Source organism: Rousettus aegyptiacus, unplaced genomic scaffold (genome assembly GCF_014176215.1).
Source record: "Rousettus aegyptiacus isolate mRouAeg1 unplaced genomic scaffold, mRouAeg1.p scaffold_m13_p_1, whole genome shotgun sequence".
In the NCBI taxonomy this organism is placed as follows: domain Eukaryota; kingdom Metazoa; phylum Chordata; class Mammalia; order Chiroptera; family Pteropodidae; genus Rousettus; species Rousettus aegyptiacus.
The window spans coordinates 93,128,353-93,140,789 of record NW_023416284.1 but is presented as its reverse complement, the minus strand read 5'-3'; the positions used below and the strand labels follow the sequence as shown (position 1 = coordinate 93,140,789).

At 38.7% G+C, this 12,437-nt stretch overlaps 1 protein-coding gene across 5 annotated transcripts in view; it reads right to left on the bottom strand.

The window, feature by feature from the left end:
* Positions 1-12,437, bottom strand: part of ZNF76 (zinc finger protein 76) — a 32,000-nt gene that overhangs the window by 9,790 nt on the left and 9,773 nt on the right. For all 5 annotated transcript variants that reach the window (XM_016146911.2, XM_016146910.2, XM_016146914.2 and 2 more), the window contains 2 exons: positions 4,066-4,234; positions 78-158 (listed from right to left, as the gene is read on the bottom strand). In XM_016146911.2, the coding sequence (XP_016002397.2) occupies positions 78-158; positions 4,066-4,138 (154 nt within the window). In that variant the 5' untranslated portion in view covers positions 4,139-4,234. The remainder of the gene's footprint in view (positions 1-77; positions 159-4,065; positions 4,235-12,437) is intronic.

Here is a 12,437-nt window from a genome sequence, read left to right as displayed (position 1 = left end):
GGTGCCAGGGAGGGGTCCCTCAGTGGGGAATGCCTGGCCTCCCTCCATGAAGCAGGGGTGTCTTGCAGTGCTCTCACCTTTCTGCACTGTCACTTGGTGAATGTATGCAGTGGTCCCATCCTCAAGCTGGATTACTTGACCTTCAAGCAACTTCTCTCCTGTGGAGGTGAAAATAAAGGAAAGTGGGCCAGGCCCATAAAGGGCCAAAAACACCTACCTGTTTTTAGCAGAGGCCCATCTGAGACACAGGTATCATGTCTGCATGCTTAAAAACAGGTGGCATTCTCCATGTTACCTCACTCCCTGCCTCCTGAGGCCTAGGCTTCAGAGGTACAGGGGGTAAAGACATCCTGTCATGAGGAACCCTACAGCTCCCAATAGATTCCCTTCCTGTTACTTACAGGAGGAGCAACTTCATTTATTATTCTACCTATGCCCAACCTAATATTAAGTTGCTGAGACTGAACTAAATGGAGAACAAAGGATGCCCTGAAACCTGAAAAGGCCCTAATGGGTCAAAATTTGAAAATCAAAATACGTTCCCTTATCTCCGACTTGGCAGTATGTTAAGACTTAGACCCTCTGATGAGGCACTAAAGCTTAGTGGATAGAAGCTCTGGAACCAGTCCAGGCCCCTCGGTTTGAATTTCAGCTCTACCTCTCACTAGCTATGTGATATTGGACAGCTTATTTAACCTCTCCATGCCTTAGCTTCCTCTTCTTAAAATGAGGATTAAAAATTGTGTCTTCACATCTGATCTCGGAAGATAAGCAGGGTTGGGCTTGGACAGACCACCTAGGAAGACCAGTACTGCAGGTATAAAAAATAAAAAATTATGTCTTCTTCAGTGGGTTGCTATAGGGGTTAAATGAGTTAATGAATATAAAACATTCAAAACAGTGCCCGGTATATGATCAGCTCTCAATGAACTTTAGCTTTTCTCATAAGCCTAAATTGCATATTAGAAGAAACAGAAAGTAAAGCAATAGGGAACAAGGTGAATGTGACCACTATGGTATTATGTGTCCATTTGGGTCTTGTTCCACTGCTACTGATGAGTAATGTTTCCTCCACTGTTCACTGACATTTTCATTTCAGTTTTCCAATAAAAAACTGACTCACCTAAGGCAACAAAACAAGCACTATAAAAATTAACAAGACTCCAGACTTAAGATACTATCCTTCTTTTATCTCAGATCCTTACTGGAAAGCCCTTCTAAGAGCAAAAGGCTCTTAAATTTAGACTTAGAATTAGATAGGCCCCTCCCTGTGTCCTGTGAGTTTGAGAAGGGTGAATGCGGAAAGAAAGTGAGAAAGGGAAGAAGGAAAGGGAGATTGAAGTTAACGACAAGTATTTTGTTCATTCCTTTCAAGTTTCAGGTTTAGGAATTTGAGCTCTTATGATTTAGGTAAAGGACCATGCAGTTACTTCGGGCCCAACTCTTTGTTGATGTCTCTTCCTCAGAGGAATTCCCAAACTTGTCCCAAACTGGGTCTTCTTGGGTCAGTAATTGACAGTTCTACAACCCAGTTGAAGGGAGGTAAGATGGAGACAAAAATAAGAAGTAGAAGAGAAAAGCAGTTGAAATGAGGGGAAAGAGATCCCTCTTTTCCTTCCTACCCAGTGAGCAGCAGGCAACTCTGCATTTTAACACCTTATCTGTCCTGACAGGGGCACCAGTACTTGGGGGTTCTGAAAGCATCAGGAAAGCCTCTGTTAGCAGAGTAGATGTTGCTTTAAGGCAGAAAACCAAATGCTGAGAAGAGTTATTTGAGAAAAAATTTTTTTTTAGTGTAGAGCCATCATGAACTTTTATTCACACCTCTGTATTTCCAATACTATCCTTAATCTTACAGTAAATCCATATTAAACACACTACATATATTTTACAAATATACATTTAACCTATGTAATTTACATGTTAATTTAAAATATATTTTGAAATGTGTAATATTGGCTAAGGAAAAATTTTGGACTAGAATTTCCTCTAACAATCGGAGACTACGAAGGTGGGGCGGGGGCGGGGCGGTGTGGCAGGGGAGAAGAGCTGACCGACATGTCCCTCATATCGCATTACAGAGAGGCGACCATACATTCCTGTTTGGAATGATCCCAGTGCATTTACTCAAAGCACACTCTTCCACTCTCAAAAGTGTCAGGTTTGAATGGCATGTTTTATACTCACTCTTTTATAGACAAATCTCATAAAATTTTAGGGCTTCTTGCTGGCTCAGCTGGGCCCAGACAGAGCTGCCTGCTGACAGAGATGAAATGCTCAGAGAAGCACATCAGAGAGAAAGCCCCTAGGGACAGTGCAGTTCTGTATCAGCTCTACCCTCAGTTGTGTGACATCTGCAGCACCGTGGAAAGGGCAGAGAATGGAGCCAGGAAGAGTGATGAAAGTAAGATATAAACAATGAAGTGGGGGAGGCAAAGAGACCCAGACATAAGAAAAGAATGTGGCTTTCTCAGGCCAAGTGTGGCCACCTGCCTTTTACTTACTCATTCAACGATTAATTCATAGCAGAATACTAAAGCATGCAAAATAACTGGGTCCATAGAATAAACACAACCATATCTATATAGTTCCTAAATTCTTACATCCCACTGAGACTGTAGCAGAGAGGCAAGGCCTGCGATAGGAAGTGTGCAAACAGAGGGTTTGGGGCTTCCAAAGTATTCTAGAGAAGTTCCATTAAAAAAAACTAAGCCAGCCAGACCCATACAACATAGCTTTTGACAAGAAACCTTTCCAGACAGCAACCCCCACCCTATGGAAAGAGCTTACTGATGAGATTTAGGGGCCTCTTTGTCATCATCAGGAAACAGACAATTTAATGAAATTAACAAACAAATTATCTGTAAACTTGGGAATTGAAATACATTTTGACAATGTGTTGAAATGAGAGAGGGCAATATTGCAATGGCAATGCAGTCATGAGGAGTGCTCACAGAGTCCAGAAAAGGCAAAATAAGTAGGAATGAGGCAGTGTTTACCCAGTGCTGTACAAGGAAGATACACATGTCATCTGGCATTCCTGAGAATGCTGGAGAGAAAGGAGCCGGTGGTGAAGGTTAAGTGTTCCTGACTCAAAGGCCTTGCCCTTCAACAACATTCTATTCTAATGCCATACCCACTTTAGTTTTAAGTTCCTTGAGAATCAAATTTCAGGTAAATATGAATTTCAGATATACAGTGTATTTTTTTAGTACTTAGTGTTATTATTTCAGTATTTTTAGCATTTAATCTCATGTTTATACATGTCTATCCCATGAAGTATTTGGGACATACTTCTACTACAAAATTATTCATTGTTTATCTGCAATTCAAATTTAACTGTGTGCCATGTATTTTTTATTTCTGGCAAACTTAGTGAGGCCTAAGGCATGAGATCTATGCTTGGGTGTCCCTTTCTGAACCTAGAAGAGTATCTTGTACATGGTTGATGCTTAGTAGATAGTTTGAGTGATTAAACTTGCTTGAATTAAGAAACTGGACTGGGAGTATGTGAAAAGTAGGAAATCATAGCTAGCACTGCATTCATCTATTCCAAAAATATTTATAAACTACTCAGTATGTAAGGAATTCCTCACATGTAAGAAATTCTGCCTCTCAGAGATCTTGGCTCCTAAAGCTGGGCTAGTTTGATTTTCTAGTCTGCCTAGATGGCATTTTATTTTATTTTATTATTATTATTTTTTTTTTAGGTGAGGCAACCCTTGGTTGACCTCACAGATTGCAAGGACCTTGTCATCTTATAATCCCTTACTTTTTATTTATAAACGATCTTCCTAGGTGGTCTCCCATCCAAGTACTAACCAGGCCTGACCCTGCTTAGCTTCCGAGATCAGATGGCATCAGGCTTGTTCAAGGTGGCAAGGCCATAGGGCATTTTATTTTAAAGAGTTCCTTTTTCATCAATTACCTCAAGAGATTCTCTTGCAGAGTAAGTAGTGGCGAGTGTGTGGGAGGGCAGGGTGGGGGTGATATTCATGAAAGGGGACACTCCTCTTCAGAGTCTGGGGGACAGAGAAGGATTTAGAGGTCCCTGTAAATACTCGCCTTTGACAGCTTGCTGGACATAGGCCATCGTCCCATCACTGAGGGTCACCGTCTGCAGCCCCAAGCTCTCCATGGCAAACTGCTGCTTGCGCACTCAGACATGAAGTTGGCTTCTGGCCAGCACCAAGAGCCCCAGCGGAGGTCAGAGATTTCTGTCCTGGTCACAAATCTGAGAAAATGAACAGTTTCGCATTTTGAGTTGCATAGCTTCTTCTCGCTGCAAGGACACATAAGTAAAGAGTGAATGGGGTAGACAAGAAAAAGGGACAAATTCTTCAACAAAGAGAACTATGGTGGTCTTTATGAAGAGAGTTCAAAATATACACATTTAAGAATTCTAAAACTGGGGTGTAAAAGAGAAGCATGCTAGCTAAACTGGTTGAAAATTAAGATCTCATTGGTCAAAATCCACTTTTAAACTCGCTTCCCTTGGAAGGGAGCCCACTTGAAGGCAGGCAGCCAACACCACTGCTGCTGGTTCTGACTATTCAAACATCTCTCCTGTGTTCAGATCCACTCATCCACTGGCCTTACTGGCCATTCTCAGTGAACATCACACAGATGGAACAAGTTCCCAACCAAATCCCCCAAACCCAGAACTGTTCTACTACTTCCAGGATTCTCTATCCTGGGGATGACACCTCCAGCCACCCAGAATCACCGAGGTCTTCCTTAATTCTTTCTTTTTCTTCAAAAGTCTAGGTATATTACTATCTTATACCATACACAAAAATCGACTCAAAATGGATTAAAGACTTGAATGTAAGACCTGAAACCATTAAACTCCTAAAACAGAGGCTGTATGATCCTTGACATCAGTTTTGGCAATGATTTTTTGAATTTGACACCAAAAACAAAGGTAACGAAAACAAAAATAAACAAGTGAGATTACATTATACTAAAAAGCTTCTGCATAGTAAAGGAAACCATCAACAAAATGAAAAGGCAACCTACTGAATGGGGGGAAAAATCCGCGAATCATTTATCTGATAAGGGCTTAATATCTAAAATATATAAAGAACTCATACAATTCAACAGCAAAAAAATTAAACATGATTAAAAATGGGAAGATCTGAATAGACATTTTTCCAAAAAAGACATATTGATAGCCTACAGACACATGAAAAGATCTCAGAATCCCTAATCATCAGAGAAATTCAAATCAAAACCACAAAGATATATCCCTTCATACCTGTTAGAATGGTTATTATCAAAAACACAAGACATAACAAGTGTTGGCGAGGATGTGGAGAAAGAGAACTCTTGTGCACTGTTGGCAGGAATGTGAATTGGTGTAGCTATTATGGAAAATAGTATGAAGGTCCCTCAAAAATCAATATGACCTAGCAATTCCACTTCTTGGTATTTATCCAAAGACAATGAAAATACTAACTCAAAACAGTATGTGCACTCACAAGTTCATTGCAGCATAATTTACAATGGCCAAGATATGGAAACAACCGAAGTGTCTATGGAAGGATGAATGAATAAAGAAAGTGTGGTATATATATTACAAGGGAACATTATTCAGCCATAGAAAAGAAATAAAATCTTGCCATTTGTGACAATATGGAGGGACCTTGAGGGCATTATACCAAGTGAAATAAGTCAGACAGAGACAAATACTGTATAATTTCATATGTGGAATCTAAAAAAAAAAAACCCCAAAACAATAAACCAAATTCAAGCTCATAGATACAGAGAACAGATTGGTGATTGCTAGAAGATAGAGACTGGATATGGGCAAAATGGGTAAAGGGAGTCAAAAGGTACAATCTCCAGTTATAAAATAAATAAGTTTTGGGAACATAATGTACAGCATGGCGACAACAGTTAATAATACTATGTTGCACATTTGAAAGTTGCTAAATCCCAAAAGTTCTCACTAGAAAAAAAAATTGTAATTATGTGTGGTGAGGGATGTTAACTAGATTTATTGTGATCATTTTGCAATGTATATGAATGTCAAATCATTATTGTTGTATACCTGAAACTAATGTAGTATTGTATGTAAATCGTACTTCAATAAAAAAAAGTCTAGGTACCTCTCATCTCTTGACTACTGTAAGAGTCTCCTAATGCATGTCCTCAAACTCTTGCCTGTTTCCTATTAATTTTGTAATATTGTGTCAGGGTGACTTAAAAAAAAAGAACAAACCTAAATTTACCACTTCCTTGATTAAAACTCTTCAATGGCTTCCTATTGTCCTTAGAATCCACTTTGCAGGCAAGGCTGGGTCCCCTTTTATGTCCCTGCAGCCCTGGGCACTACCTCTTCCTAGCACTCACACTTCTGGAGTCACTTACTTTAGATCTTATCACTATCTTCAACATTTGTTGCCTACACAGGACTTCTGGCGGCAGCCTGGTTTCTGGTTCACTGTGGGCTCTCCATGAATCCTGGCAGAGTGACTCACAGGGTCCTCGTATGTGAAGAAGGAAACACTGAAGCATCCTGCTGGCAGGACTTCCTCTGCATGTCATAGCATGGCACCTACTGGAGCTGGAGAGCCCACACTTGCGAAACCACTGCTCCAGGTTCAGCAGTTGATTCTCTTTGCCACCCATCCAAAGAATTCTCCTGTACTTGAAATTTGGACTGGCTATTTGATCCTCACTACCTGCTAACTGCCAAAACTTTTTCACATCAGGGCACACAGAAAGAGGGATATTTGTATGTCACACTGGATGTTGCTGCTTGAAGCCAGAAGCAACACCAGCTGGAGCTTTGGCAGCCCCAAGGGCTGAGTGGATCAATATCTTAACTATAGCCCATGTGCGACACACTGGTTGGGATGCTCTACTCTAGACCTGACATCTCCACTACAATTCTTATTTATTCATTCTGTCCATAAACATTTACTGAACAGGTTAAGCTCCAGGGATCACAAAACTACTACCACTAATAGTGAATACCACTACAGGGCTAACCTACAACGTACTAAGCAATGTACTACACATAGTTACTCATTTAATCCTCACAAGAATTCTATAACTAAACACTATTATCTTCATTTTACAGTTGAGGAAATTGAAGCCCAAGACATGAAGTAACTTGCTTAGCTAAACATTAAGGTTGCACAGCTAATAAGTGGGAGAGGAGGATTTGAACTCAGGCCATCTGGCTCCAAAATATGCTCTTCAGTACTTTACTACACTGCCTAATATAGAGGTTTTTACTGGGAGTTTACGAACCCTGAAGCCACCTGAAAATAGTATGCGTGCTTGAGCATTTTTCTGAAGAGGAGGGAGTCCCAGATTGTCATCAGAGACTTATAGAGATAAAAGGTAAAGAACCACTGGTCTAGGTGGGAATTCTAACATCTGACCCATCTTTTTCAGTCTACTATGACCCTGGCAGTGTTCTCAACCTGGCTCAGAGCCCTGATCACTCCCAATCTCATAAAAGCTCTGGTCATGGCCTCTCTTAGTCTGCTCCATGACCCTGGACATTCATTCTCTTTATCGGGGAGAGAAACTCTTTTTTTTTTTTTTTTTTTTATCAGGGATAGAAATCCTTTTGGTAACCTGTTTTTATGTTATAGCATTGGGTCAGAAATAAGGAAACATATGAAGGACCTAAATCTGAAAAAAAAGCAGACTATAGGTTAGAAGGGATTATGAATTCACCTCAAATCTTTATGGCTGGGCCCTATAACTGCTGCAGCAATGGATGCCTTAATTTAGCTCATCTATACTCTATTGGGACTTTCTGAGGAATATCTATGGCTCTGGAGTCAGACAGCCTGGGTTCTAGCATAGGCTCTACCTCTTCAAAGCTGTGTACTCTTGGGCAAGTAACTGAATCTCTTTGAGCCTCAGATGCCACTTCTCAAAAATGGGGATAATAGTGACACCTCCTTCACAGATTGCTGCAAGGATTAAATGAGGTCTCACATACGTTAGCATTTACACAGTGCAGGTATACAGGTACTCTGGAAATATTGGCTCTGAGGAAGAGGGGATGGAAGAGGAGCCTAAATGAAAATGCTTTTGAAGCAAAGGGTATTTCTAAAACATAGCCAAGAGTAGTGGCAACAGCCTTGGACCAGAAGTCTACAGAAATGTCTTCTTGATTCTACTTCCTGTGACAGCCAACCAATCTGTAAAATGAAGTATTGTCCTGATCACCCTAAAATCCTTTCCATTGCTTATGCTAATCATATTTATCACATATATAGCCCTTAATATGTACCAGCTGCTGTTCAAAGAACTTTACCTGCATTAAGTCTTTTAATCTTAAAAATAATTCTATGAGGAAATAGGTACATTATCCCCATTTTACAGATGACATGACTGAGGCTTAGAGGTGAAGTAATTTATCTCCCAAATTCCCCTAGCTAGTAAGTGCTAAAGCAAGGATTCAAAGCCAGGAAGGCTGGCCCCATACCTCTCAATATCTAGTTATTTCTTCCTTCTGCTAATCCACTGTGACACAACATCAGCGTTCAGAACACTTGAATATTGGTTGTTTAACTTTCATCTTGCCCACTGCAACTTACACACAGTCCTTTCTGACCGGACCACAATGGAAAGAGAAATAGCTGGTAGACACATTTCCCAAAATCATACTTCCTAGACTCAAAGAAAACAAATTTCCATTCCTTTACACGTCCTTTACATGTCCAGGCAAAATATTCAATTTTCCTCCTTATGTCACAATATAAGCCTTTTAAACAGTCCATTCTTCTTGCTTTCTAACCTTTTCTGATCTCTGAAGCTGCCTTCCAACAAGCCTGGATGCAGGTGATAAGAAGGTACTTTGTGGTTGCCAAGCATGTACAAGTATCTGATTGCCATTTTTCTCCCTTTCATCAAATGATGGTTTTCTCTGAATCCTATGCTAGTACTAAACTGACAACAGAGAAACTGGCAAAGCCAAAAAAAAGAGGCCTCAGGATTGCTGTGTCTTAGCAGTTTCTGCCTACACTTGACATTTTAGATTTATAACTCCTGTGGCCCTCTAGAAAGGGCAGAGAAGGAGTGGGGCCAGGTATAAGGTTTAACTGCTCCCCAACGACCTGAGCTGGGTATAGGGGTAAGATAGACTGGGGAGAGGTGGGAAAAAGAGCCATGACAAAAGGTAGGGTCAAAAAGGGAGCACTCCTGACTCTCCCAGAACTAGCAAGTCCAGTTCGTTGTATTTTTAAATGAAATTAACCTATTGTTTGCTCTGATGCAGGAAATAGCCCTATGGCTTCATAATATATAAATGTGTTTCCAATGTAAAAACATAAATTATAATTACTGGGGAAAGATCACATTTAGAAAAACTTTTTAGATACTTGGATCTATGAAATAAGATGTGCTAAAATTACCTCCTCAAGCAGAAATATTAGAGAGATAAAATACAGGAAACTTAAGAGTAGCCATATATTTGTGTTTCTCCACTTTGTCATGGTTTAGATCTAATCTGTTTCACACCGAAGCAGGGCTTCTCCTTGACTACAGGCACCTGCTCACTATTCCATCATTTTCCGCCAAACAGAACTCCCTGGATATTTGGAACAAGGCTTTTTATATTCTATCTCAGCCAGCCTGGAGGGGAACTATAATTTAGATGAAAAAAAAAAAATCGTTTGGAAAGAGAAGACTGTTTAACTTTGGGAGGAAAAATGACATAATTTTCACTCAGAGAATTCCTCATTTGGAAACAAAGAAAACTGAGAGAGGACAAAGTGACACAAGGTTGGGAAGGATTAAGACTGAGAGAATCGAGCAGCAAATTAGAACCAGATTTGGAAAAGCTGTAGTAAATTTATTCAGTATTTGTTATTATAGAAAATATACTTCAATGCACACATAAAACCTCTAGTGAAATAGGCTTGGTTCTATGGGTTTCCAAACACTAAAGAGAAAACAGGAAATTAATAACAGAAACTTGCATTAACCTAACAAATATTAAAAACATCAGCTAAGCATCTCCTGCCAAAAGGCACACTGATATTAAAAGCCCAAATCGCTTTTTAGTATGGTTCCTATTTGGCTACTATAATTTTATAGATTTGAATTAGTCACAGAAAAAGGAGTAATTAGGCAAAGTGAATTATTTTCAATTTCAAAAGGGCAGTGAAAATGCAGACCCCTTTACTACAACAAGAATTCATTTAAACTAAAACAGATAACTTAAAAATTGAATTATCAACCAATCATGGCTGAGTTTCAAACCCTCCTTTTGTCCATGAAAAGAAAAGTCCAGAATAAAGGCATTTTGGAAGGATTATCCTATGGATTTGCTTTACACCAAAAAGCAATTTAGTACAGATATGATGAAGTTACATCTGAATTGTTTCTGGAATTCAGCTTGAGGTCACCACTAGCTTAAGAAGGGCTATTTGAAAATAAAATATTCCATCAGCATCAGGAGAGACCGGATCATCATAGTTGTTTAGAAACATTACCCTGGGACAAAAATGTTGAATTTATTTCATTACTTCATCAAAATGGAACAATATCCACATCTCAGCCTGGAAGAGAAGGCTCTTGAAGCAAAAGAAAATCAAGTTAAAAGAAGAGTTGGTTTGAAAAAAAAAAACAGTACTGGGGAAAATATTAAAGAAAATAAGATATAATATTAAGAACACAGACAACTGAATTGTATACTTCAAAATGGTTAAGATGGTAAATTTTATGTTACTTGCATTTTGCCACATATTTAAAAAATTTGGTAAAAATATACATGCAGACATATACAAACTTCTAAGAACAATATTAAATTCCCACTGGACAAATAAGGCAAAAACATAAATTCAAAAGCAAAAAAACACAAATAGTACATAAATAATACAAAAGAAGTTTCATTTTCATGAATAATTTTAAAAAAAGAATAATCATAACATTATACTTGTCAAATTACCAAAAATTAAAGTAAAAGTATTAATATCCAATAGGCTATGAGATACCCCTACACACCTATTGAATGCCCAAAATTCAAAACACTGACACCACCAAATGCTGGCGAGGATGTGGAGCAACAGGAACTCTCTCCTTCATTGCTGGTGGGAATGCAAAATGGTACAGCAAAATGATACTTTGGAAGACAGTCTGGCAGTTTCTTACAAAGCTAAATATACTCTTACCACTTAATCCAATAATCTTACTCCTAGGTGTTTACTCAAATGAGCTGAAAATTTACATTTACTGCAGCTTTAGTCATAATTACCCAAAATGGCAAGCAACAAAAATGTCCTTCAGTAAACAAACTTTGACACATGTATAAAATGGAATATTATTCAGCAATAAAAAGAAATGAGCTATTAACTCACAAAAAGACATGGAAGAACCTTAAATACATTTTGCTAAGTGAAAGAAGCCAATCTGAAAAGGCTACATATTTTATGAGTTCAAGTATATGACATTCTGGAAAAGGTAAAACTATAGAGATAGTAAAAATATCAGTAGTTGCCAAGGGTGCAGGGGGAGGGAAAAAGGAATGAACAGGTGGAGCACAGGGCATTTTTAGGGCAGTGAAACTATTCTGCATGATACATAAGGGTGTGTACCTGACATAAGGCATTTGTCAAAATCCAAACTACACAACATAAAGAGTGAACCATAATGTAAACTTTAGTTAATAATGCATCGATATTGTTTCATTAACTGTAGCAAATACACAACACAAATGCAAGATGTTAATACAAGTATATCTTGTTTTATTATGCTTTGCAGATTTTGCATTTTTCTTTTAGTCTACAAATTAATGCTTTGTGGCAACTTACTGAATGAACGGTTAACGTGAGTTTGGAAGACGCTGATTCCTACCCTCATGAATGACTTTGAGGAGTTCAAGACTTGACTGCAGTGGAAGTGAGTGCGGATGTGGTGATAATAACAAGAGAACTAGAATTAGAAATGGAGTCTGAAGATGTGACTGAATTGTTGCAATCTCAGAATAGAACTTTAACGAATGATGAATTGCTTCTTATAGATGAACAAAGCAAGTGGTTTCTTAAAATGGACTCTACTCCTGGTGAAGATTGTTAAAATGACAACAAAAACTTTAGAATATTATATAAACTTAGTTGATAAAGCAGCAGCAGGATTTGAGAAGGCTGACTCCAGTTTTGAAAGTCTGATGGGCAAAATGCTATCAAACAGCATTGCATGCTACAGAGAAATCATTCGTGAAAGGAATAGTCAATCAATGCTGCAAACTTAATTGTCTTATTTTAGGGAATTGCCACAGTTACCCCAACATTCTGCAAACACCACCCTAATCAGTCAACAGCCATCAACATAGAGTCAAGACCCCTACCAGCAAAAAGATTACGACCTGCTGAAGGCTCAGATGGTTAGTATTTTTTAGTAATAAAAGTTATGCACACTGTTTTTTTAGACTAGACTACTGCATACTTAATAGACTACAGTATAGT